This window comes from Hydra vulgaris, chromosome 14, assembly GCF_038396675.1.
Source record: "Hydra vulgaris chromosome 14, alternate assembly HydraT2T_AEP".
Taxonomy (NCBI): Eukaryota; Metazoa; Cnidaria; class Hydrozoa; order Anthoathecata; family Hydridae; genus Hydra; species Hydra vulgaris.
Genome location: NC_088933.1, coordinates 20,124,821 through 20,152,267, shown reverse-complemented (window position 1 = coordinate 20,152,267; position 27,447 = coordinate 20,124,821). Strand labels below are relative to the sequence as shown.

The 27,447-nt window shown below is 26.5% G+C and overlaps 1 protein-coding gene across 1 annotated transcript in view; it reads left to right on the top strand.

The window, feature by feature from the left end:
• LOC100207250 (latent-transforming growth factor beta-binding protein 2) overlaps nucleotides 1-22,516 on the top strand; it is a 30,542-nt gene extending 8,026 nt beyond the window's left edge. Inside the window, exons 2-16 of the mRNA XM_065818539.1 lie at nucleotides 1,191-1,254; nucleotides 1,547-1,735; nucleotides 2,220-2,357; nucleotides 2,446-2,574; nucleotides 3,014-3,184; nucleotides 3,287-3,430; nucleotides 3,677-3,814; nucleotides 9,636-9,773; nucleotides 11,598-11,774; nucleotides 12,069-12,191; nucleotides 16,733-16,849; nucleotides 17,009-17,173; nucleotides 17,291-17,452; nucleotides 21,225-21,491; nucleotides 21,605-22,516. Coding sequence (XP_065674611.1) covers nucleotides 1,191-1,254; nucleotides 1,547-1,735; nucleotides 2,220-2,357; nucleotides 2,446-2,574; nucleotides 3,014-3,184; nucleotides 3,287-3,430; nucleotides 3,677-3,814; nucleotides 9,636-9,773; nucleotides 11,598-11,774; nucleotides 12,069-12,191; nucleotides 16,733-16,849; nucleotides 17,009-17,173; nucleotides 17,291-17,452; nucleotides 21,225-21,491; nucleotides 21,605-21,657 — 2,175 coding nt within the window. The 3' untranslated portion in view covers nucleotides 21,658-22,516. The remainder of the gene's footprint in view (nucleotides 1-1,190; nucleotides 1,255-1,546; nucleotides 1,736-2,219; nucleotides 2,358-2,445; nucleotides 2,575-3,013; nucleotides 3,185-3,286; nucleotides 3,431-3,676; nucleotides 3,815-9,635; nucleotides 9,774-11,597; nucleotides 11,775-12,068; nucleotides 12,192-16,732; nucleotides 16,850-17,008; nucleotides 17,174-17,290; nucleotides 17,453-21,224; nucleotides 21,492-21,604) is intronic.
• The last annotated feature ends 4,931 nt before the right edge of the window (nucleotides 22,517-27,447 follow it).

The following is a 27,447-nucleotide window of genomic DNA, read 5'->3' as shown; positions in this document are numbered from 1 at the left end:
GAATAAACCTTAATGATAACAAAAATGTGTATATATATGTGTATATATATATATATATATATATATATATATATATATATATATATATATATATATATATATATATATATATATATATATATATATATATATATATATATATATATATATATATATATATATATATATATTAGGGTGTGTCAATTTCAGACTTTTTTTAAAAAAATGGTATTATAAAATTTGGGATATAAATAAAAGCTGCGAAATTTTATGGAGAATCCAAATTTGATTAAATTTTTTAAAACAGAATAATATTTTATATAATCTTTAATAGATTTAAAAAATTTAAAATGTAGCATGCAGCAGCTGTACATTTTGCTAAATTTCGTTCACTCAAAATATCATTACTTTGCGAATTATCGAATATATTTGTAAGGCGTGTAGAAACCTTTTCAAGAATTCTTCTTCTATTTGTAGAATAAGACTTTCCACTATTAGCCATTTAGTTTCTGTAAATAAAATAAAATATTGTTGGGATATACCATTTACCGTGCTTTCGGTTTATAAATTCTGTTTCACTGTTGGCGTTTGGTTCGGCCCGATATATTCAACTTATGGCAGTAAAACAAATACTCTGCCGTCAGACATGCATACGCCGGGCCATTAGTAAATGCCATCACAAAATCGACACGATTTGCCGCCAGTAAACCATGCACTTGGCCGATGCGGTATGTTGCATAAAGTTATTTCCGACATTATAGCGTATATATTTCGTATATATTCCGTATATATTTTGTATATATTCTGTATATATTCGTATATATCGGAATATTTCCGTATATATTCCGTATATTGTATATATATATTTTCCGTATTTTTTTTTTATATATATTTCCGAATTTTAAATATATATATTTCCGTATTTTATATATATATATAATATATATATAAAATACGTATATATATATTTTATATATATATATATATATTTTATATATATATATATATATATATATATATATATATATATATATATATATATATATATATATATATATATATATATATATATATATATATATATATATATATCTGTGTGTATGTGTGTGTGTGTGCTATTTATAAATAAATAAATCCAGCTATTTATAAATAAATAAATCCTGCATTTTTTTTTCATTTACTCTGTTATGTTACAATTTTTGATTTGATAGGTGTACTACAAAACAATTGTTTGTTTAGTTTGCATATGGTTTATTTATGATACTTATTCAATAGGTAATATTTTTTGCATAATAGTTTAATAAATTTTATCTTTATTTTAAAATTGTATGTGAGTGTAGTATTTAAAATTTAGTATAATGAAATGAGTTTACGAAAAAGCTGCTCAATATTGTTAAAGAGCAGAGCAGTAATAAATTAAGTAGTAACATAATATTTTTTTCTTTTAACTGTCTTGTATTGTTCTTTAAAAATAAAAAATTTTTATCAATAGTTTTTACATGAAATTTTTATGTTATATTATAAATGTATTGGTATTTATATTCAATATTTATTTTTAATTTTTTAGAATGTCCAACAGGTGTGTGTTCAGATATTGCAAATGCAATTCCAAATCCAATTTGTAATTCAACTTCAGTACCAGACACTTATGAATGTCAGTGCAAGGCTGGCTACTATGCACTTCCTGGTACATGGGTAAATGGCAATACTAGTGCAATCAATTATGATACCTTGCAGTTTCCAAGGCAATGTCAAGGTAATGTTTTGCTGTCTAGGTAATATTTTATTGATTAAAAAAAACAACAATTTAATATTCCACTAATTCTTGATTTTAATTAAATTAAATGAAAATGCACAGTCTTCTGCTAATATTTTCAGAAATGCAAAAAACTCTGCAACACTTTTAGACTCAAGAATAAGAATTAAGACTCAAGAATTTAAAAAATAAAAATCAACGAAGCGTTTTTTCCTTGTACAATGAATTATTTTTCTTTATTGGAGCTTTTTAAAATGTTTTTAAAATTTTTTTTTAAATGGTATAAAAAACTCTCAAAATTTTTTAAGGTTTTGTAGGGCTAGTCATTTTGAAATATTTAAAGTATTTTTCCATTTGTTGAGTATACAGTTGAAAGTGAAAAAAAATAAATGGATATCTTATTTTTGATTTTTTATACTTTTTGAAAACCTTTAGTTCACTGTGATATGTAGTGATCTTGAATATTAAAATACATAAATTATAGACATAAATGAATGTGAAAATCCTTCCATCTGTGCTGAAAATTCTGAATGTGTCAACACTCCTGGTTCATATGAATGTATTTGTAAAAATGGTTTTGTTGGTGATTATGCAGTAAGCGACAATAGGAGGAGATGCTATGGTAATAGTACTTTTGTGTATAAATAATGATATTTCTATCTTTGCATCTTCATGAGTATTACAAATTTCCAACTTTATGTTTATTATAGATGTAAATGAGTGTGCACAAAGAGCATCGCTATGCCCAACTCAAACTGTTTGTGTTAATACTTTTGGTTCATACATATGTATATGTGGTGGTGGAAATCAAACCAATCCTCTAACTGGAGCATGTGAAGGTAAAGTTTTTGGTTAAAAAAAATAATTTGCAAATTCAATTTTTTAAATAATTTTTAAAGTTGAAGAGTTAAAACTTAAAAACAAAAACAAATAATTGTTTACAATTGTTTTAAAATTTTAAAAGTTTTTATGCTTATATTAACATAATTAAAGGTTAAAAGAATAGACATTGTAAAAAATGAAATTTAGTTTTAAAAATGTAAAAAATTTAAAACGCATAGTTATAGTTAGGTGTCCTTTTTTGTAATATTTTTATGTCATTTACATTATTTTCAAAAAAAAGTTTTATTTGATTTATAATTTAAAAGTTAAAAGTTCTTTTTAAAGATGTTAACAAATGTAAATATCAACCTTTTTATAAGCAACAAACTTTGAAAATAACACATATTATAAACAACACATAAAACTATGGGCTATAAATTTCTTTTGACTTTGTAGATGTTAATGAGTGTGTTCCTAATGGTGTGACTATTTTTAACAACCCATGTGATCGTCAATTACCTGTTACTCTTAATTTTACTACTTGCATAAATACTATTGGTAGTTTTCAATGTGTTTGTCCTGATGGTTATCTTGCTCCCCGACCTGAAGACTTTTATACTTGTCGAGGTTAGTTTTAAAAATTCTGGTAGTTTTTATTTTAATTTATTCGCTGTATCATTTCGAAAAATTACAGAAATAAAAAGAATCAAAATGTTTGATTGTTTATAGATCTGGATGAGTGTAGCATGAATCAGAACAACTGCTCTGTTAATTCTATATGTAACAATTTTGGTGGAGGATTTAATTGTACTTGTAAGAGTGGATATAGTACAAGTAGTGGAGGAGTTGAAGCTGTTTTAGATCAATGTTCAAGTATTAAAATATTGATATAAAATGCTTTGTTTGATTTTTAAAAGTTCAAGAATTAATATTTATTAACTTTTATTTCTTTTTTTTTTTCTTTTTTTTTTTTTAATTCTGTTTCAGCGTGGTTTATTCTGTTTGGTGTGGTTTATTCTATTTGATAATATTTTTTTAAGATATAAATTTTTGATAATATTTTTTTATGATATCCAATTTTTTTAAGATATCAATTCTGTTTGAAAACATCTTTTTAAGATATCAATGAATGTTCTAAAATTCTTTGTTTGGGTCCCAGCTGTTTTTGCATGGACACACCTGGAAGTTACTTTTGTGGTTGTAGTGATTCTGGTTATAACTTGCAAACATTCCAAAATGGAAGCTGCATTTGTGTTGGTATAATCATTTTATATTTTAAATATAGAAATATAGAATCTGTCAAAGTTCTTTTATATATATATATATATATATATATATATATATATATATATATATATATATATATATATATACATACATATATATATATGTATGTATGTATATATATATATACACACACACATATATATATATACATATATATATATACATATATATATACATATATATATATATATATATATATATATATATATATATATATATATATATATATATATATATATATATATATATATATATATATATATATATATATATATATATTTCCAAATGGTCTAAGTAGCACTAATTTAGTAATAATTTTCAAATAAATAAAAAATATTCAAAACTTTTAAACAACATGTTCCATCAATATTTAATGACATCATCAGGTATAAAAAACTTAGTTACAATTTCTGTATATAAACAATTTTTTTGGCTACATTAAAATTTCATAGTTTTTACTATAGTTACCATAGTTAAATTTTATAAATAAATAATTACTATGAAATTTTACAAAAGATTATAAAAAAGGTGTAATTTAATTAATAATAAACAAAATAGGAAATAAAAAGTAAAATAATAAAGAAATTATATTGTTATAGTAATAGGGTATGATTTTAATTGTGTATTAAGAAGAGGTTTTTCCATTTCAATATGGATATCTTCCTTAATTTTGAGCTCATACTTGGAGGAAGCTCTGTCAATAATGGAAAAGTAATCAAGATTTGTTGAATTTTTGCATTTTTGTGATGAATTGAGATGTTTGTAAATATGGAAGGCCTTATTTGATATTTAATATTCTGAAATCCTTGTAGTGTCTGGTGGTTTCACCAATGTATCCAGCATTACAGCTGGAACATACAAATTTATAGACAACAAAGGATTTTAAATTGGAGGGCAAGGGGTCTTTTGATGAATACATACTTTTCAAAGAAATAAAAAATATATGATGGAAGAGGTGCATGTGTTTTTTTTTAATTTCAAAATTGAAAGAATGCTACGGGTCAAAGTTTGCACATAAGTATTTGGATTAAAATATAAAATAAATATTTTATGTTATTTTGATAATAGTTGACAACAAGGTGCATTTAGGATATAAAAAAAAAAATTAATAAGGGTTTAGAGACAATCAAAGTCTCCTGTTTATAATATTTTAAAAGGTGTAAAAACTAGTCTTCTTTTTTAATATATTTATTCAATTGGTGTTGAGGTGTATTTTAAATTTGTCAAATGTAAAAGAGTTTAAAGTAATGTATATCAAGTGGTTTTGAAGATGACATGTTTTCTTTAAGAGAGATAAGGTTGTTTAGTAAATTTTTTAAGATTTTGTAAGATTTTTTTTTTTTAAGATTTTTTCTTAACAAGACAGGTTATTTGTAACCCTATACTTTTGTTTGGAATTAGCTATATGATTAGTGGTCATAGTTCAGGCAAATACTTCTCTTTCTGACATTGACAATTTCTTTCTATCATTTTCTAATTTTGAAACAAAATGAAAAAAAGCAATAAAAATAATTTTAAATAAATTTTCTCTCAATAATAATATATAATAATAATTACCTAATAATATTTTTAAGTTTTTGTGCCATTTAATAAAATTATGAATATCATTATCTTTTTTTGAATAACATACTGAAAATATGTTTAAGCCAATGATACTTTTATCAACTTTTAGAAGTTCTTGTATAGTTTAAGTAGTTGTTCAGTACATTGTTGTTCTTGTATAGTTTAGTTTTTTTAACTGACGCATAACTGAAAAACTCCTCTCACAATCACATAAAGTAACAGGAAGCGTTTCTAGTATCCTTAAAGCTATCTTAATATTTTCAAATTCAGGAAATGATATTGATTTAAGAGTTAAGGATTTATTGTCAGGAATTGTTCCAGAAAATCTTTCCCAATATTTTCCCTAAGAACTAGTTCCCTATTTAATGTACTGATATCCGGGAAATCATCTATATAAAAATTACAGAATATTTTAAACTGCTGCCTCCAACACAATGAGATTTTAAGAAAATAAATCATAATAAATGGAATAATTAATAACCCTTTATATGCAGCTAAAGTTTCTGGTTTAAATCTTGTAGATATAGATGCATGATCTATAGAGGGATAATAACAGATATAGATGCATGATCTGTAGAAGGATAATAACAGATATAGATGCATGATCTGTAGAAGGATAATAACAGATATAGATGCATGATCTGTAGAAGGATAATAACAGATATAGATGCATGATCTATAGAGGGATAATAACAGATATAGATGCATGATCTGTAGAAGGATAATAACAGCTCTTTTGAAGTATTGTAAAACAGACTCTGATGGAACATTAGAGCAATATTTTTGAATAGAACAGGTTCTTGGTTTCAAAACTAAAATGTCAGCTTTACTTGAAAGCAAACATGATGCTTTGTAGAAGCTATTTTGAAAACTATCGACATCATTTCTGATGTAAACAAATTTATTTTTAAGAGCTGTAATAAGGTGCAAACTGTCTAAGACATCAATAGTTTTTGATTGTAGTAACCAAGTAACAGGTAAAGTAAAATCAAAGACACGTGTTGTCATAACTAGTAAAGTAAAGTAAAGATGAGTTGAAAAGTGCTAATGGAATATAAAAAAGTAGAAAAATTTTTGTGAGTCTGTTAACAGAACTCTTAGTGGAAGCCATGATACATAAAGCATGGAAAATAGATAAATAATTAGTGATGTGCCATCGGCTAATGCCGATTGTGGCTAATAATAGGTTTAATATTTTTATTTAAGGGTATTATAATAATATTAAGGATTTAAATTACATATTTAACATGCTCCTATTCATCAGAAGTGATTCCACCTACTAGCCTATGCTATTGGTAACCAGCAACCGATTAATCGGCTAAACCATTGGCCGATTAATCGGCCGATGGCATCGGTTGATTAATGGGCATTGGCCAATGCATCGGTATTGACTATTAAGCCAAACTAAACAGGTGCAAAGGTACACCTTATATGTGCAAGTTGCATACCTAATATTAAGATATTACCTTTATATACATACATTAAACTCTATAATTAGCTTTAATTGGCCTTTGCCGATGGCACATCACTATAAATAATGTTCAAGAAAAATGTTTAAACCATCTTCTTTAATCAGCTTCTTGTTTACGCTCAATCCATCTAGCTCTACAAACATCCTTTTTTTTTTTATGCGCTTGAGGTTCAAGCTCTTAAATACTAGCATCTAAAAACCTTTGTCTATTTTCTGAATAATTAAAAGAATAAGAAAGTTCACAAACCTTATCAAAAACCTCCGAGACTAATTGAACATAACAAGATTCACAAACACATAAGTTCAGTTGATGGCTATGACATTGTGTATACGGAGTCTTTGAACTTATAATTAAAACTTGATCAGAAATACCATTTATATACCCAGAGACAGAACTGGCTCCATCATATCCCTGACTAACAGTTTTTTATATCTAGATTCAATTTGCTTAAACAATTAACATAAATAAACTTATTGTATTAAAATATAATAAGTTGTTTTTGAAAAAAAAGTAAAGTGACTTACCTCAGAGCATAACGATGCCATAGTAGATGTCATCATTAGGATGGCACAATTATTCTTTATTATTCTTCATTGTAACTATTTTGTTACTGTTATTAATAAATTTATCCAATAAAGTTTCCTAAAACATTTAAGTTAACAAGATTGTCGATCGTTGGTTTCCTAAATCATATTTAAGTTAACGGATCGTCGGTTTAGAACATCTTCAATTAAGTTATAGGCCATGCTTACACATTCAAATTTAAAAACCCTATATAACATGATTTAAGGAAATACTTTGTTGATAGAACGGAGTAAATTTGCAACCAATCAAATAACTGCTGCAAATGCGACGTATAGTTTACACTACGATTTAAAAAAAAGTTATATTTTTAAATGAATCAGATTGCAACATTTAATAGCATATACCTTATCCAATTTTCTCATATCCTGCAAAGTATAACTTACATTAGCAAGTTTTATAAAATAATTTCCTCATATCCTGCAAAGTATAGTTTACATTAGCAATTTTTATAAAACAGTTTTTTCAACTTTTTCCTAATTGTATTTTCTAACAAAAAATGACAAAAATATAATGATCGGCAATTAGTATTAGGCGGGTGTTAGACGTCATAATAGTACTATTTTTATTTTTTTACCTCGTCACTTGCAGCACTTGACGGGGTTTAAATCTGCCTCAGTAGTACATTTTTTGACAAAAAGTACGAAATATTTGAATTGGTACAATGTATTTACAGTATATAAAGTATACTGTAATCAAGTTTTGGAATCAAGATTGATTGATCAAAATTTTAATGAGCAGCATAAAAAGTGTCTGAAATATAAAAACACAAGTTTTAATTTTTTAGTTGCAAAGATAATACTTAAATGATGAGTTTGTTTCGTTGACGTGTATGTTTTTTGTTTAAATAGTTTAAATCAGTGAATGATAGTGAGTGTTTACAAAATAAATATTTTTTAGTTGAAAATAAAATTAAGAGGTCTTAATTTTATTTTCATATAAAAAATTGACAATTTATTCATTCATGTAATGCGTTGAAAAAACTAACAACATTTATGTAATGCGCTGAAAAAAGTTTTTTTGCCACTTGTTCCAACAAGTTGCAAAAAAAGTTTTAATGTTTAATAAATAACGGCTTTTAATATAGTTTTTAATTATTTCGTGCTCTGATTTGTAAGTTGATAAAAAAAGGTTTTTAATAATTTTTCATTGCTTTATTTAAAATTAAATCAATTAAGAAATTTAAGACTTAATTTAAAACTTAAGAAATCTTAAAATAATAAAGTGTTTCTAAAGAAATTCAAAATAAAAAAGATTTTAGAAAAGTTTAAAAAAAAATCATAAAAAAATACTTTCAAATATTTATGTAACATAAAAGTTATAATGTTAAAAAAAAACGTTTGGGCTAAATTTTGTTGATTAAAACAAAAGGATAATGCATACCACGAAAGACTAAGTTTTTTTGTTTTAGTTGAGGCACTCCTTCTTCATTTTGTAGTAGGCCAAACAGTCTTCATAATATACACCGCAATCTACAGACTTGATAATTCAAGTGCGTTTTATTATTTTCAAAAGAGTTTCAGTACAAAACATCATTAATTTTTTTTTTGTTTAAACAAAAAATTAGTGACGTTCAACACCAGATATTAAAAGTTTGTTCAAAGATATAAAGATCTACCTGATGATAGTGAAAATTCTGATTAGTTCAAATAATAGTGAGAAAACTGATTGGTTCAAATAATAGTGTAAATACTGATTGCTTCAAATAATAGTGAGAATACTGATCGGTTCAAAAGGTCAGAGTAATCTCCAAAGTTTTTTAAAAATTGAAAACAAAGTTATTTTTCAACAAGCAGGAAAACAAGATCCAGTAAAGCACCTGCTCAATATTTTAGAGAGCAGTGAAAAGAGTTCTGGAGAACACTTTTGTAATTTTGTACTTTTTTAGACTGTGACAGAAATGTTGCCAAGACCAAAAGTTAAACAAGTGTTTAAATGAAAAAAAAAAGTTTTGTGCTATTAAAAAAATTCCTTTTCTGATAGAGCGCAGTAAGCTAGAGTATTTTGAATGAACATTTTAGGTATTTCATACAATTAAATAAGACTGCCCATAATAAATACTTTGTGTGATGTGGTCTTATGTACCTTTTTTTATTAGATTCTTTTTGAGTTTTTAAAATATTACATATATTTGTTATATCAATTTAAATTTAGATAAAAATCTTTTTTCATAGATGTTGATGAATGCTATTTGGGAAAATCAGATTGTGATCTGGATAATGGAAATTGCATTAATCTTGATGGAGGTTTTAATTGCAACTGCAATCCAGGCTATGTTGCAAATGAAACTGGTTTTAGTTATACTTGCTTAGGTAAAATTTTATCCAGGTTTAATTTTTTTTTGTTTGTATGCTAAATTGTTTATAATTAATATGATGTTGATAATTTTTGTTGTTTTATAACTTATGAATGTAAATAGTGTTTTTTTTTCTTTACAAGTTATAAATAAGTTATAAATAACTTTTATTAATGTATTTATAACTTGTTATACTTTTATTTCTTCACTTTATGTTTGACTTGACATCAATGACATAAACACTTTTTTTATAGACAAAATAATTTGAAAATGTCAACAGTAAATAATTTAAAAGTTCAAAATTGTTAAAAGTATTAATCATTAACATCAATGACATTGATGTTGTTTGAAATGTTTAGTTTATATGTTTGACTTGACATCAATGACATAAACGTTGTTTGAAATGTTTAGTTTATATGTTAGATTTGACATCAACGACATTAATGTTGTTTGAAATGTTTAATTTATATGTTAGATTTGACATCAAGAACGTTGATGTTTTATGAATTGTTTATATTATATTATTTTTAAACGATTTGCAAAACAAATTTCATAAAATGGTGAAAAAAAATATTGGTTGGCAACTCCTCAATTATTTTAACTATTGATGCTAACACTTATTTTAAAGCAGTTTATTTTAAACAAGAGTATTATGACAAATTTTGATAAAAAACTATTACAAAAAGGCACTTTTTTTGTAGACAAAATAATTTGAAAATATCAACAGTATATAATTTAAAAGTTCAAAATTGTTAAAATTCAAAACTTTTTTTTTACTTGAGCAAGTTTATTGTAAAATTATGACACTCCGCGATCAAATAGAGGCAGTTTTTTGTTCTGTTTTTTTTTTAATGTATTAACCTCAAAATTGGCATTAGGAGGGTAATGTGGCCCACTGTATTTACCTCTGTTAGGAAAATAGGACCATAACAGTGGAAAGAGACAATTCAGTTATTTTTAGAAATTGTTGTTACAAATTCTTTCTTTAAGGTTAAATTATGAGAATAAATCAATATATTCTTTTATCAAGGTAAAAAAAATAAGTGAATAATGTATTTAATAGACTTTAAATAGGCAAAATTATCTATATAAAATGTGAGTTTTTTTTTTTTTTTCTTTTTTTTTGCAATATACCCTACTCATCTTGCACGTTCTCTAGACACTAACTCTTCAGTGGATGCATTTTCTCACACGCTAACACTTCAGTAGATGCACTTTCTCTACAGTAACTCTTCAGTTGATATATGTACATTTAATCACATCTATCCTTTTTCTTGAACATAGTAATTTGAACTAATTTACTTGGCATATAGAGTGCAATGTTTTTTTATAGATTATAAAAAAGTGAGCACTTGAATTAGAATAGCATATAGATATGATTTTATTATTTTAAAAAGTTTAAATTTGTAACCTGCTATGTTACATTACTGATTTACCAGAGTTCAATATTAGGCTGCATACAGAAAAAGATTTTATCATTTTTAGTAGCAAAATAATCAATAGACTCACCTTTATAATCCTGATTTCCTTCTTGACATCTATCTAAATTTGTATATTTATCTTATAAATTCTTATAGTTTTAATTAAATGCTTCCTATTTTGAAGCTGACAAGTTTGCGTTAAATAAACAGATTTATTCTGCTTATTGCCATAAATTATATATTTATTTTATATTTTTACTTTCACATATGTTATTTACTTTTAGCATAAAATATGAGATATATGTCAAACTATGTTATGTTATATAATTTTTTTTTTGGCATTTTTAATATACTGTAATTATAAATATTTACATAATATTTAGATAAAACATATATTATCCTCATATTTTTATTATTAGATGAAAATGAATGTATTACTAAAGGATGTTACAATAGCATCTCTGTAAATGCAACATGTTTTAATGAAATTGGTTGTTTTACATGCACATGTCCACGAGGCTATACTGGAAATGGTTATATGTTAGGAACTCAATATTTATCTGCAAAGGGACCTGTAAATGGCACTGGATGTAACGGTAATTTATTTATTATATTGTATAGCATTTTACTAAAGAATGTTTAATGCATTAAAACCAGCGTTTAATAATAAACGCTTAGGCTATATTAAAAATAAAACAATTTGTTTTTAACTTTTATTATTCATTTCAAATAATAATAATAAAATCATAATTATTAATTTTTAAAAAATGGTGATCTTATTATTGGTAAATTTTTACATCAATAAGTTCACAATGTTTAATGTTGGAATTTTTTTTTTTTTTTTTTTTTTTGTTTTAAAAAAATAAAGATTTTTTACAATTTTTTGGTAGATCTTGATGAATGTCTTCAAAATCCTTGTGCTCCTAATGAAAATTGTACCAATACCATTGGATCATATAATTGTTTCTGTGATCCACAATTTTTTACTATTACAGAGTATAATGAATGTCAAGGTTTGTTGGTTTTTTAATTGAGAAAAGTCTATATTAAATAAAGTAACATTTATTGCATACAAATTTTTATTCTGTTATATAGACATCTTATACTTGTTTAAAGTTGGTTTTTAAGTTTTTACATTTTTTCTTGAATTGGGTGAATTGAATTAATGGGTTTTTTCCTTATATATATATATATATATATATATATATATATATATATATATATATATATATATATGTATATATATATATATATATATATATATATATATATATATATATATATATATATATATATATATATATATAAAAAAGGAAAAACCCATTATATATATATTTCGCTCGCTAGTATTTTAACTGAGAAAGTAAATCAATGTTTATTTATTGCATACAAATTTTTATACAAAATTTAATTTGTTCAAGTTTTTTTTTTTCTCAAGAATTAACCCCATTAAATTAATGGGTTTTTTCTTTTCTCTCTCTTATATTATTATTATTTGTTGTACCGCAACATATAGCTTGTGTAACCAATTCTGGTTTTGGCAGCCTCATAAAAATTGACAAATTATTTTTTCAATAAGTTAATTAAATGGGAATAAAGCCAATTTCATCGTTAATCAGCTTCAAGGTTTTCAGATTCGAAAAATTTATCCAATCTTGCTTTGAAACTATTTACATTTGTGGCACTGACTGTGTTATTAGGCAATTTATTCCAAGTGTTCACCACACGATTTGTAAAAAACTGATGACGCTCTGATGATGCTGTTCATTGTTTTTTATTAACTCTCTAACTAACTTAAAGTTATGACCTCGCGTTCGACTTTGATTTAAATTTCCTGGATGAGAGAGCGAATTTACTTTGCACCAATTCACAATATCGAAGCCATTTATTATTTAAAACACTGTATTAGGTCACCTCGAACTCTGCGGTCTACAAGAGATTGAATACCAAAAATTTTTAATCTTTTTTTGTAATCCAATTTTCTGAGTGATGGATTCAAACAAGTTGCTCAGTGCTGAACTTTTTCAATTAAAGTTATGTCATTTTTTTGGTGAGGGTTCCACGCTTATATTGCAAATTCCAAATGAGGTCTCACAAGCGCTGTAAACAATGTTTTGAGAAGTTTGCTATCCATATAGGTGAAAGTCCTGCTTATCATTCCATGTATTTTATTTGCTTTATTTGATGCATACATAACTTGACTATGATATTTCGTCTTACTAGATAAAGTAACACCTAAATCCTTTACATCATTTGTACTGCATATACTTATTATTTCATTTGCTATTGATGAAATTGTATAATTGTGATGTTTGTTTGATTTGCCAAGATGCATTACTTTGCATTTTGACTCATTCGAGTAAAGAAGCCATGTTTGGGACCATTTTGCTATTTTATTTGTGTCATTTTGTAATACATTTATATTGTCAATATTTTTTATTTCTGCTAATAATTTAGTATCGTACGCATACAATTTATTTACACTTTTTAATAGTTCTGGCATATCATTTATATATATTATAAATAAAATAGGACCTAGCACATATCCTTGCGGTATACCACTCCGAACCTCTTTCCATTCTGATGAAAATTCTGCCAATACCACTTTTTGTCGACAATTTTTTAAAAAAGATTCAAGCCACTTTAAAGTGTGACCGATAATCCCATAAGCCGACAATTTGTGAACAGCATCAAAGGCTTTAGCAAAATCCATGAATACTACATCAACTGCATTTCCTTTAGATAATGAATTGGTAATAAAGTCCATTGTTTCAATCAAATTAGTTGTGCATGATTTGTTGTGTACAAAACCATGTTGATTAGTTGAAATTAGGTGATTTTGTATAAGTGTTAAACCATACTGTCTGTGACAATTTTTTCCATAGCTTTACTAACAACTGATGTCAAAGAAATTGCGCAGTTGTGATTAGTTTGCTACCTTTTGTTATATAAAGGTGTTATGTGTGCAGATTTCCAATCATCTGGGCAAATACCTGATTGCATTAAAAGTGTAAATATATAACTTAAAGGTGTTGCTAACACAACAACACAATTTTTTAATACGAATGGACTTACTCCGTCTGGACCAACAGATTTATTTGGATCTAACTTCATTAATATATTGTAAACCAAATTGAAATCAAATAATGGTGTGCCGCATATATTGTTTGTACGCTTATCAAATTTTGGTACTTCGGTAACATTGTTTTTTGTGAATACATCTTGAAAATCGTCATTTAGAGTATTTGCAATGTCTTTTGGATCTGTGATCATACAATTGCTTTTATTTTTTAAAGAATTTAATTTCTACTTGTTTTTTTTCTTCTGCTTCACATATGAATACAAAAGTTTTGGGTTATGTTATATATATATATATATATGTATATATATATATATATATATATAATATATATATATATATATATATATATATATACATATACATATATATATATATATATATATATATATATATATATATATATATAATATATATATATATATATACATATACATATATATATATATATATATATATATATATATATATATATATATATATATATATATATATATATATATATATATATATATATATGTATATATATATATACAGTATTGTGAATAAGTTTTAGACCACTTGTATAATTAGACGTATTTACAATTTTTTTCCTATGTAATTTTTTTAAAGTGTACTTAGATTTAATAATATATAAGAAAAGTTGAAAGAATATATTATTTTGAATAAATAAACAAAAAATTGATGAGAAAACATGAGGGATTTGTTTGTTTATTTATTAAAATGATGTGTCATAACAACTATATCCAAAACAGGATATTCGAAGAATGCCGTTACAGAAATCATTAAAAAGTTTAGAGAAACTGGCTTCCTTGAAGATAGAAAGAAAAATGGTAGACCTCCTAAGCTAACAAAAAATGACAATAAATATTTGATAACCCTATCTTTAAGAAATACAAAAAAAGCATCAACTGAGCTGGCAAAAGACATTAACACAGCAACTGGGAAAAATGTCAGCTCTTCTTTTATTCGACGGCACCTACTTAAATTGGGATTAAGAGGGTGTGTTGTAATTCGAAAGCCATTATTACGGTGTGGCAATAAAGAAAAACAACTTTAATATGCAAAGCAACATAAAGATTCGGCCCAGGAAATGTTTAATCGGGTTCTGTACACCGATGAGTCCAAATTAGAAATTTTTGGAACAAAAGGACTCCAATATGTTTGAAGAAGTCTATCAGCCCGAGTGTTTAAACCCTACTATTAAACACAGAGGAGGCTTTTTACAAGTTTAGGGCTGTTTATCTTCATCTGGAGTAGGTGATTTGATCAAAATAGTGGGGCGACTCACTGGGGAACGTTATGTGGATATCCTAAGGCACCATGCTGTATTATCCGGAATGAGACTAATAGGTCATAATTTTATTCTGCAGCAGGACAATGACCCAAAACATTGCAGAAATCCTTCCTCTGCCATTTTATTTAAATAATTTTTTGCCACTCGGCAAAAAATTTTTTTGCCGAGTGGCAAAAAATTATTTAAATAAAATGGCAGAGGAAGGAGTACTGGAATTGATGACCTGGCCTCCCCAGAGTCCAGTTTTGAATATAATTGAGCATATTTGGGATTACCTGGACAGAAAGAAGGTCGAACATGCTCCCCGAAATGCTAAAGAATGTTTTGAAGTACTTCAAAGAGAATGGCACAACATACCCCAGGATTTTATAATTAATTTGTATGAATCTATTACCCGGCGAATATCGACTGGGGTTGAGGCAAAATGAGGACATAGTAAATATTAAGAATTTTTTATGAAGTTTGACATTAAAAAGTTTGTAATTGTTCCATATTTTATGTGAAATACATGTGTTTTAATAAGTTTATAATTTAGAACTACAAACTTAAATATTAGAGAATTCTCTGGGATTTTTTGAAAAAATGTAAGTGGTCTAAAACTTATTCACAGTACTGTATATATATAAGTGATGTGCCATCAGCAAAGGCTGATTAAGGATAATTATAGAGTTTAATGTATGTATATAAAGGTAATATCTTAATATTAGGTATGCAACTTGCGCATATAAGGTGTACCTTTGCACCTGTTTAGTTTGGCTTCATAGTCAATACCGAAGCATTGGCCAATGCCGATTAATCAACCGATGCCATCGGCCGATTAATCGGCCAATGGTTTAGCCGATTCATCAGTTGCTGGTTACCAATAGCATAGGCTAGTAGGTGGAATCACTTCTGATGAATAGGAACATGTTAAATATGTAATTTAAATCCTTAATATTAATATAATACCCTTAAATAAATATATTAAACCTATTATTAGCCACAATCGGCATTAGCCGATGGCACATCACTAATATATATATATATATATATATATATATATATATATATATATATATATATATATATATATATATATATATATATATATATATAGATATAGATATAGAGAGAGAGAGAGAGAGAGAGAGAAAGAGAATTTTGTTTATACTTATAAATGTTGCATCCAATTCTATTAGACATTGATGAATGTGCACTCGGTAAAGCAACTTGTCCTAAACATTCTACTTGTCAAAATAAAATTGGTGGCTACACATGTGTTTGTGACAAGATGTACAGCGGACAACAGTGTGAATGTAAGAAAATTTATTAGTTTTTTAATGTATAGAAATTTTATATTCATCAAGATTTTTTTAAATTTTTTAGAGTTAAAAAAAATTTTTATGAAGTTATATTTTGTAAATATGTATTTTAAAATAATTAGTATTTCATTATAATAACAATATTTGTTTCAGTTGATGGTTATTGGAGTGAGTGGCAAAATATTGGTAACTGCAGCGTCCCATGCGGCAGTGGTGTTGTTCAACAAGTGCGAAGCTGCTTGTTAGGTAGCAACTGTAACACATATCCATTTGGATATAATAGAACAAGGATATGCAATACAGAATTGTGTTCAAATGGTATGAGCATTGAATAGTATATGAATTTGATGGTTTGAGTGTATTTTAATTTTTTTTTTTTAATTTTTTTAATTTTTTTCAAGTTACTAGTTTAGTATTTTTTTAATTTTTTTCAAGTTACTAGTTTGGTAAAAAGCTGTTGGTGTGAAAACGTAACTCGTTTTTTGAATGAAACAGAGCTTCAAGAATATTCAAATCAAAACAATGTTGAAGTTAATAAAAACAAACAAGCTGTTGTTGATATATTCAATAAATGGACTGTTTACCCCATTGATGAAGGTTTGGATTTTCTTTATTGATAAATTAAATTATTCATTATAAATATGAGTTTGAGTTTATGTATTTCAGAAATCAATTATATATGCATGTATTGCATTTGTATATTTTGATGAGAAAGTGCTATACCAGGCACTTCCATGCTAAAAGAAAAGACGCTTGTGTGTCCGATCATATTTCATTGAATTTCAATTTGTAAACACTATCTTTGAACGAGTTAATTTGGTTCAACACTAATGATAAAAACTTATGGTCTAAAGGTAACGTATTTCGTATATTGATGATGCGCTTAGTGAATAAGTTGAATCTTTCTTTGCAGTTTTTTACCATTTGACGTTCAAGTCGAAGATAATGTCTATACAAATTGTATTTGGAAATCGATGGTGTGTAGACTTGAGGATTCTCAAAAATGATTTGATCAATACCTTTTAAAAGTTTAAACTGTTGAATCAGATCATCTTGAACTCTCCTTTCTTTAAGTGTAGTTAAGCCACGGCGACAGAGTCTTTCTTCATATGCCAAAATTCTTCATATCCCTTTATTTCTGTGATTGTTTTAGTGGCTTTATGCATTACTTGCTCTAGAATAGCAATGTCTTTTTCCTTGTGTGGTGACAAAGCCTGGATAGCAAATTCTAACTGGGGTCTTATATAGGTTTTGTATAGTACTTTCCACAAAAAGAGTCCACGACTTCTAAGTATTTTCTTTAGTCTACCAAGTTTACTGTTGGCTTTTGCTGTTTTAAACAATACGATATATATATATATATATATATATATATATATATATATATATATATATATATATATATATATATATATATATATATATATATATATATATATATATAGATCTATAGTTTGTTGTCTTTGGGAAGAGCGGAAGGAAAAAAGTGATTCTTACTTTTGACTTTCGTCCAACATTTTCGTGTTGGACGAAAGTAAAAACCATTAATTTAATTACAAATAAATCGTTTTTTAAAAAAACCACAAAAACGCAAATTTAATTGTTTTTAACAATATAAATGAATGTTTTTAACAATATAAACAATGTTTTTATTTTTATTTTTTTTAATAAAATGTTTTTATTTTTATTTTTTTTACTGTGAATCATGCGCGGAGTGTTGCTACATCGACTATCTTATAGCCTGACTCGCAAGGGAGTGCTGCTACATCGACTGACAAATAGCCTTATTTGCAAGGGAGTGCTGCTACATCGACTGACAAATAGCCTAACCCGCACGGGAGTGCTGCTACATCTACTATCTTTTAGCCTGGCCTACAAGGGAGTGCTGCTACATCGACTGAGGGTTTGGTTGGGGCAGGCAGTCTATCAATTAAAAAAACAAAACAATTCCGGTCTTGCATTCTAATTTTTACTTTTTGTCAACAAAATATGGAAAAAACTTTCCGACAACATCTAAGGGTTCTATATATATATATATATATATATATATATATATATATATATATATATATATATATATATATATATATATATATATATATATATATATATATATATATATATATATATATATATATATATATATATATATATATATATATTGTAGGGTAAGACAGGGCAAAATGAGATAGATCACATTTATAATGATCCTAACCACGCAATTTATTGTTTTAATAATTTTTAAAAGTTAAGTTGTTTTCTTAAATTATTTAGTGTTACAATAAATAATTTTGAAATGAAGAGGATGAAGAGAACGACAACCATCTCTTAGCAATTATCTCTATGACAATTACAAATTTCGATGCGTTTTTGTTTTAATTTTTCTTAGAGTTTTTTTAACATATGGAGTGAAAAAAAATTATATATCTAAAGTCAGTGTTTTATTATTATCTTTAGGCATTTCTCTATCATTTCCATATATTGATATTTTATTTTTTATGACAAAATTGCCAGGAAATTACACAATTTCAATGCCAACATGTTGCGGGTCAAAACAAGACGTTTTTTTTGTTTTGTTGTTTTGCCGATATCAGCCATGTTTATTTAGAAAGTTAAATGTGGTTAGAAACTATAAGAGAAAAACTAAATGTGGCAATTTTTCTGAGCAGAACATGTTATGTTAAAATTAAAAGAAATCTCATTGAGAAAAGCAGCTTTGACATTTAACGTAAATAAAGATGCTTCACACAGAAGGATTTAAAGAAAATTAAACAGTTTAGACTATTATTATACATAAAAAATCACTTGGTTTATTTAAAAAAGTATTGCCAGATGATACTGAAAGTCAATTAGTTAACTACTTAAAAGAAATGGATTGTCTATAAGTGACAATCAGCGAATTGTCTTCCAGTATGTTAAAAAGTACAAAATAGTTCATCCATTTAATAAATATAATGGTGTTGTAGGAAGAGATTTTGTAAGTTCGTTTTTAAAGAAATATCCAGACCTTTCAATCAGAAAGCCTTAAGGGTTGTCTTTATGTCGTGTTTATGGTTTAAACAGCAATTCTGTAAACATTTATTTCAATAATATAGAAGTTGTTATGAAAAAGTTCAAATTTGAACCTCATAAAGTATTTAACTGTGATGAATCAAGCATTGCAACTGTTCATAAATATGTTAAAATTATAACCATAAATAAAAAAAATTGTATTTCTTCTGTAACTAATCGTGAGCGAGGTGTAATGACAACTGTTGTTTTGAACCGCTTAAAACTTTTTATAATATAGAATGTGGATCATGGTTACATGAGCATCCTGGACAAAAATAACAAATTATCAACTTAGAGGTATATTCTCCAAAGCCTATCATGAAGCTGCCCCTGTAGAAGTTGCCTGTTCTGGCTTTCGTACATCTGGAATTTATCTTTTGTGTCGGGATATAGTTCCAGTTTAATAATGACAAAGGTTCTAATGCCAACTTACATAAACCTGATAAAATTGATTCACAAGTTAATTCAAGCACCTTATTACCATTGTTGTCAGGATGTTCAGAAAATATTGATTTTAATATAGTAATACCCTGCTTTTCTAATATTTTAGCTATTTCAAAGATCACTTTATTACCAAGAAAAGGAGAAGAATCACAGATAATAACAACATCACATTATAGAAAATCACTATTTGAATCCTCTGAAAAATCAAAAAAGTTGAAAGAACAAAAATAGAAAAGAAATGTGCATTAGAAAAGGATAAAAAAAGAGTTGAAAGTTTAAGTGTTAAAAACTAGGAATGTTATTTTTGTAATGGGTTATGGAGTATGGCTGCAAAAGTATTGAAGTAGAGTCAATGTTTAAAATGTACAACTTGGGCTCATTCGGACTGTTATAAATTTCATAATACTGGTGAAGCATTATGTGATTTATGTGACCAGTGACAGCGTGTTTGATTATCTGTCTCATTTTGCCCCACATAACCGGTCAAAATAAGACAGGATAGATGTTGTCAATAAATGATCTCTGGTGACCAAACCACTGCAATTTTGCAAGTCATTTTATAATGTTATAGTAGGATGGTAGAAGATTTGAAAAATATTAAGTTCTTTATTCGAAAGTTCTTAGACGGCCTGTATTAGATATATTAGTGCTTAAGTGTCTCATTTTGCCCCTTGTTACCCTATTGTTTAAAATTTACATTAAAATTGTTAAATTTAGTTTTGAGCTTTGAAAAATCTATAATTTTTATTATTTAGAATATTTAAAATATTGTTATTATTAATATATATATATATTACTATTATATTATTATTATTTAGCAAAACTATTTATTTGTTTGTTAAATAATACAATAGTTGTTTATTTTTATTTTTAGTCTGTTTTATTAGCAAACTTAATAACAGTTTGACGGCAATTACTAGCGACATTAGTTTTGTTGAAAATTACGCAAGCCTTACCATTGATTTGAAAACACGTTTAACCAACATTATTCATTGCAATGCAAATATGGGCATCCGCTCTGCTTTAACCATGTCATATAGAGAAATTCATGAGAAAAAAATGTTAGGGTTTTCTTTGTTAAACGAGATTCGATCAAAAAGAGATGACCTTACAAAGAAAATGAACTACTGTTTGTCTTCTGGTGAGTTCTTATTGCTTTCTGTTATCATTTTTTCATATGAATAATTTGTGTTTGTTCCTGTTTTAGTGTCTAATTTAAAGTTTGTTCAAGAATATCTATCTTTCTTCCTCTAGGTTTTTTGAACACCCTCTGGAATTCTGTAACAGCTACTTTTAGATCATTTTGAGCGTTGGAAATTTTTTAAAATTAACGATAACTGTATTATTTTTTAACAAAACACAGCAGTAATTTTTGTATATCTGTATCAATCTATTTTTTATTTTAATATTTTTGTTTTTATGTTTTTAATAATTGTTATATTATAATTTGTATTAAATTATGATATTTCAATCGTTTAAATTTTTCAAAAAATATCAATGAACATAATTCAATTATAATTTTTCGTGCCCAGGTTTTAGACGCTTATCCTGCACCTTATGTTGTTTATATGTTCTAATAAATAAGATCATAACCCTTAACACTTGTGTTGTTATTTATTTCATTTTGTTATTTATTACTTTGTAACAGTTATTACAAATTGTTATCGGGTTTTTTTTAAATAAGTTTTTTTATTCAAACTCAATTCAATTAATTTCATGTTTTTTTGTTTTGTTTCTTCATTGCATGTTTGCTTATTTTTTTATTTTTATTGTCTTTAGTTTCTTGTTTTTTTATTTACTTTTTTGATTTTTGATTTTTTTTTTAATTTTCACAAATTTTAAAGTTTTCTTTTATGTTTAAATTATGTTGTTTTGTTTTTTAAACGTTTAAGTTTCTAGTTTTTTTTTTATAACTTTGTTTGACTTTGTATTTTTGTTGTATTTTTTATTTTAATTATAAATATATATTTATGCACATTCTCGTTTCACATTAAAAATTAGTTTCCCATTTATTAATTTTGTTGTTTAATATTATTTTTGTTGCTATTTTTATTATTATATTCCCAATATTTTTTTTATTTTAAGGACGAGTAAACAACTTTGTTGTTTTTAAGTGTAATTGTTCACCAGCATTATTATTTGATAAAATAACCTTATTTTTCGGAAGATAAACCTTTTCATTGCAACCTATATATATATATATATATATATATATATATATATATATATATATATATATATATATATATATATATATATATATATATATATATATATATATATATATATATATATATATATATATGATATGATATGATATGATATGAGTGCAAAGCAGTTACAGAAACTGGCATAAGTGCAAACTAGCATTAGTGCAAATTGGCATAAGTGCGCCGAAAAATTACAAATTTTAATATAAGTGCAAATAGCATTTCGCACAAACGCTAGTTCTCACATATGACAGTTCGCGCTTATTCAGCCTCCCGGCAAAAATATTGCCATATATTTTTGTCCACGAATATGCATGACAGATAGATTATTCCAATGAAAAGTCCTAATCCAATCGTTTGAATCTTATAATAATTTCATGAATTATGACACTAATCACCTAGTCATTCAATTGAATGATCACCTGATGATTCACGGAATGTCATTATTAAAGTTTAACATAAAGTAGGTTCAAATATGTTCTATTTTTACATATTAAGTGATAACAGAATTTGCTTTATGTCGGATTTTAACAATTTTTCTTTAAAAGAAATGATTTTTTGTGATTATCTCAAAATGTAAAAAAATGACTTAGACCCCTTTCGCTTTTCAGAAGTTATCAAAATTATATTATTAATTCTCTTAATAACAGTTAAGATATTAACCAATGATTAAGTAAGACAAATAATATAGACACTAAGTCTTTTCTTTAAATCTATCCATATTAAGCAAAAAATCATAGCGCTCTGCAATCCTTTTCTGTTTTCTTAAAGTTAATGTCATGTGTCTCCAGTCATTTGTCGCAGTTTTCACTCGAAGTAATGTTACTCGAAGTAATGTTACTGTTGTTGTTATATTCTTACTGTTAGATTTACAACAAAAACTTGCTTTATTTATCTATCTTAAGTTACTTTATTTTATTTAATCAAGATTTGTTGGTTTACTTCCCGTTAGGAGCTTTACGACAAAAATGTAAATTTTTAAATCATCGGTTTTCGTCATTTTTTTGGTAGACAAAAAATTTTGTTATTCCTTTTGTAACTATTTTTTGCTATTGAATTAAAAATGTGGACAAGTTATCTAACACATTCGCTATACCATCATTGTTATTTTCATTCACAACAACAGCCAAATTTATGTTATTGTTTGAAGATATAATTTACAATTTCCCCAATTGCATTAGTTTGTACTTATCTAAAAAAAAAATATCTATTAAGTATCTAATTTATCTAAAAAAAAGTGGTACCCCGGCAATAAACTTTAATTTGCGTTTTATTTAATTCTGAACCTGTGTGCTTTGCTCACTTCGTTCACGTTTTAAGTTAACCCTTTTTACAAACTATATAGTGCACTTTAGATTTGGTATTTTCTAAATCCTCTAAATTTTAAAATTTTAGAATTTTTAAGTTCTTAGAAATGTACCAGATAAACATTTTGTCCTTCAAAACTTCCAAATAATTCCCAAAAACGACAGTCTCATCCTGATTAAAAAGGTGTAAAAGTTATTTTCTCATTCCGTCAACTCCGTAACTGAAATTTTGTCCTACAGCTATAAAAACGCTTGTACAAGTAGCATAAAAAACAGCACCGTGGGTAGTAATACTTATCGTTAATATAAACTAGCATTTTATCTAATGTTTCTAACTAAAATTTAAAATTTTGTGTGCACAATTGTTAATCAAAAATGTCCACTCCGTAGATGTCCTGCATCTAGGACTATATTGTTATACTCAATAATTTTTTTTCTTTTGTATTAAGGCTAATCGGGGACATAATTTGGTGCTTTAGACAATATATAATATATTGTATTTTAATACATGTAATAATTTACACCTTATCCTGTTGTAGCTCTTGTCAAAAACTTGTTGTCCCCACATTTTTTGTCTACTCCGTTATTACATTCTAAAATAGTCACAGGTTTGTAGTTTTTACTTATTTACTAATTAAAATAATGAAAAAAAGTCCAGTTCTATGGAATTTATTAACATTTAAAGTTATATCGTGCTGCAAGCATTATTTATATTAAAATGAGAGCCTAATTACCTTATTTAAAAAATGATATTCTTATTCGAAGTCTACTCCGTTATGCTTTTTTATTCCGTAAAATTACAAATTTTTATATGGCGTGTTTTAGTACTCTTTAAATCTTTTGGACAATATAGCAATAAAAGATTTTAAAGATGTTTTCCAATGAGTAATAATAAGGTATTATTGATTATGTATAATTATGTCTACACCGTTACTGTCAACTCCGTGATTTTCTCTTAACAACGGAGTTGACAACAACATAACGGACATCACGAAGATAAAAAAAATTAAAAGCTTTAAACTAAGCTATTTTCTGCATTAAATAAACACGTCAACCATTAGGGACTTACTGCAGCGATAAAAATACGATTACTTTGCAGCGTTAAATATGATTACCATATGTACGCTGCGTTCTTTTACTTTCAAGTTATTGTAAGAGTAATTTGTAAGTATTTTAATATTAGGATTTCATTTATTGTTTGTTTTTTTATTTATATTTGACTCTAATACGTTTGGCTTTTAAAATAAAGGTAAATCTTGAAATATATTTTAATAATAATAAATAAATAATAAATAAACTTTTGGTGTATTAACAATTACAGTTATTATACTATTTTTCCAAAAGAAATACAACTAGGCATATAAAATGAAAACTTCAAAGAAATCTCGTGCTGAAATTCAGAAAGCGTTTCGAGACAGACAATTACAAAAAAATGCTGACATATTTTGTGGAAAAGAACGCAAACGTTGGCATATGCGGCGTGAGCAGAAGAAGGTTAAAGTGATATCAGAATTATCAGAAAGAAAAAAACGAGTTGTTTGTCGCTATTGGCGCGTCCAGAAAGCAAAATTTAGAGCTGTAAAAAGAAAGATTGAAACATCGTTATCAGAGTCACCGGAACGTGAGTTGAGTAGGAATAACGAACGCAAACAAAGAGGTAGAGCAAAGGTTGCTTACCGAAAAACAAAGACTTATAGAAAAATACAAACATTAATGGACGAGTTGGAAACGGCTAATTTTTCAGCCCAAAAATACAAAAAAAATTGGTTAAGGCTTAAAAGTTTCCTGTCTGGTTTACAAGCAAATTCACTTGCAACCACTCATCGATCATCTACTTCTTCTGTAGAAAACGGTTTTCTTACAAATGAAACAAGCAGGATGTTAAAAAATAAAGATAAAAAACAAAAGCGACTACTACTCGATTTATTAATAAACCTTTATGAAAAATTTAGCGCGGAATATACGAGAAACAACATTTCATATACAACGTTTACTCGTTATCGCCCATTTTTTGTCCGCAAACCGTCGGCTAAAGATAGAGATACATGTCTGTGCAAAAAACACAAGAACATACAATTACTTTGTGATAAACTTATTAACCTGCGAATTTTAAAAGAAAAAAAATATTGAAGAAGTAGTGAAACAAGTTTGTTTTAGTACTGATAGAAGAGAATGCATGTTCAGAATGTAACATTTGTTATAAGTCTCGTGATGAATTTTAAGCAAAAGGATTGCTAAAAGATGAAAGTATTATAGTTTTGTTCCAGTTGGAAAAAGAAAAACAGGAATACGAAAAGATGGGAGAAAGAAAACAACAAATGTTATCAGGAAAAGTGTGAAGCATGGAACACTTAAAGATCTTAAATTAAAATTCTGGGAATCAATTAAAAACGAGCTATGCAAGCTTGTTTTTATAACAAGACACCAGTTCAGATGTACAAACAATTAAAAAAAACAGTTAATGTGAACGAAGCTGTTATACATATAGATTTTTCTGAGAACTATGTGTGCAAGAATTTTGCTGCAATTCAATCTTTACATTTTGGAGCAAGTAACAAACAAGCTACATTGCATACAGGAGTAATTTATAAAACGGATGGACATCAGTCATTTACAACTATATCCGACTCTTTGAGGCACAACCCTCCTTCTATATGGGCACATCTGGATTCCGTGCTAATTGAACTCAAGATAAATAACCCTCAAATTACAGATCTTCATTTTTTTTCTGATGGTCCAATCACATAATATATAAATTTAGATAATAAGAATAAGTAAAATTTCTTCTTATTTTCAACATTTATTTACGAATTAAAATTTAATTTAGCCAGTTGGAATTTTTTTGAAAGTGGGCATGGAAAGGGAGCACCAAATGCGATCTGTGAAACGTCAGGCAGATCAATTGCTTAATATGGGTTGTGACCTTCCAGATCCAGAAAGTTTATATAATCTTCTTAACAATGGACATTCATTAATAAAGTTTTACTATATTGAGGGATCCAAAATTACTTCTTTTGACTCAAAATGTTCCAAAACATTAAAGGCCATTACAGGCAATATGAAATTGCATCAGCTGCACACAGACAGAAAATTTAATGTTTTGTATCGAGAATAAGTTGCTTCTGTAAGAGGGCTACAGTTTGCACATGCTACAATTTAAAGCGATATATGTTTTCCAAAAACACTAGCACGGTAAAAAAATATTTGTGTATTTTATTATTTTGCTAATTTGTTTGTTTCTATAATAATTAAATTTATTTTAAGTACTTCCGTGAATTTCTTTTTAATATTGCAGAATTTTAACAGTGATGAAAGTATTACTTCGGCCAATGCAATGGATGTCAATGATTTCCAATTTCAACATTTAAGCAACAATATCATTGATCTGGTTAATTTCGATGAAAATTTGAATATCTTGTTGATTGAAGCAAATTATGTTGTGAGCGACCACGACTTTCTTTACATTAATGATGTATGGTAATGATTCAGTAACGGAGCGGACAGTATTTGTACAATTTAAATCCGAAAAAGATTTTTGTCGAGTTAGTTTTTTTTTTAAAAGACGCTTTACCTTTTTTAA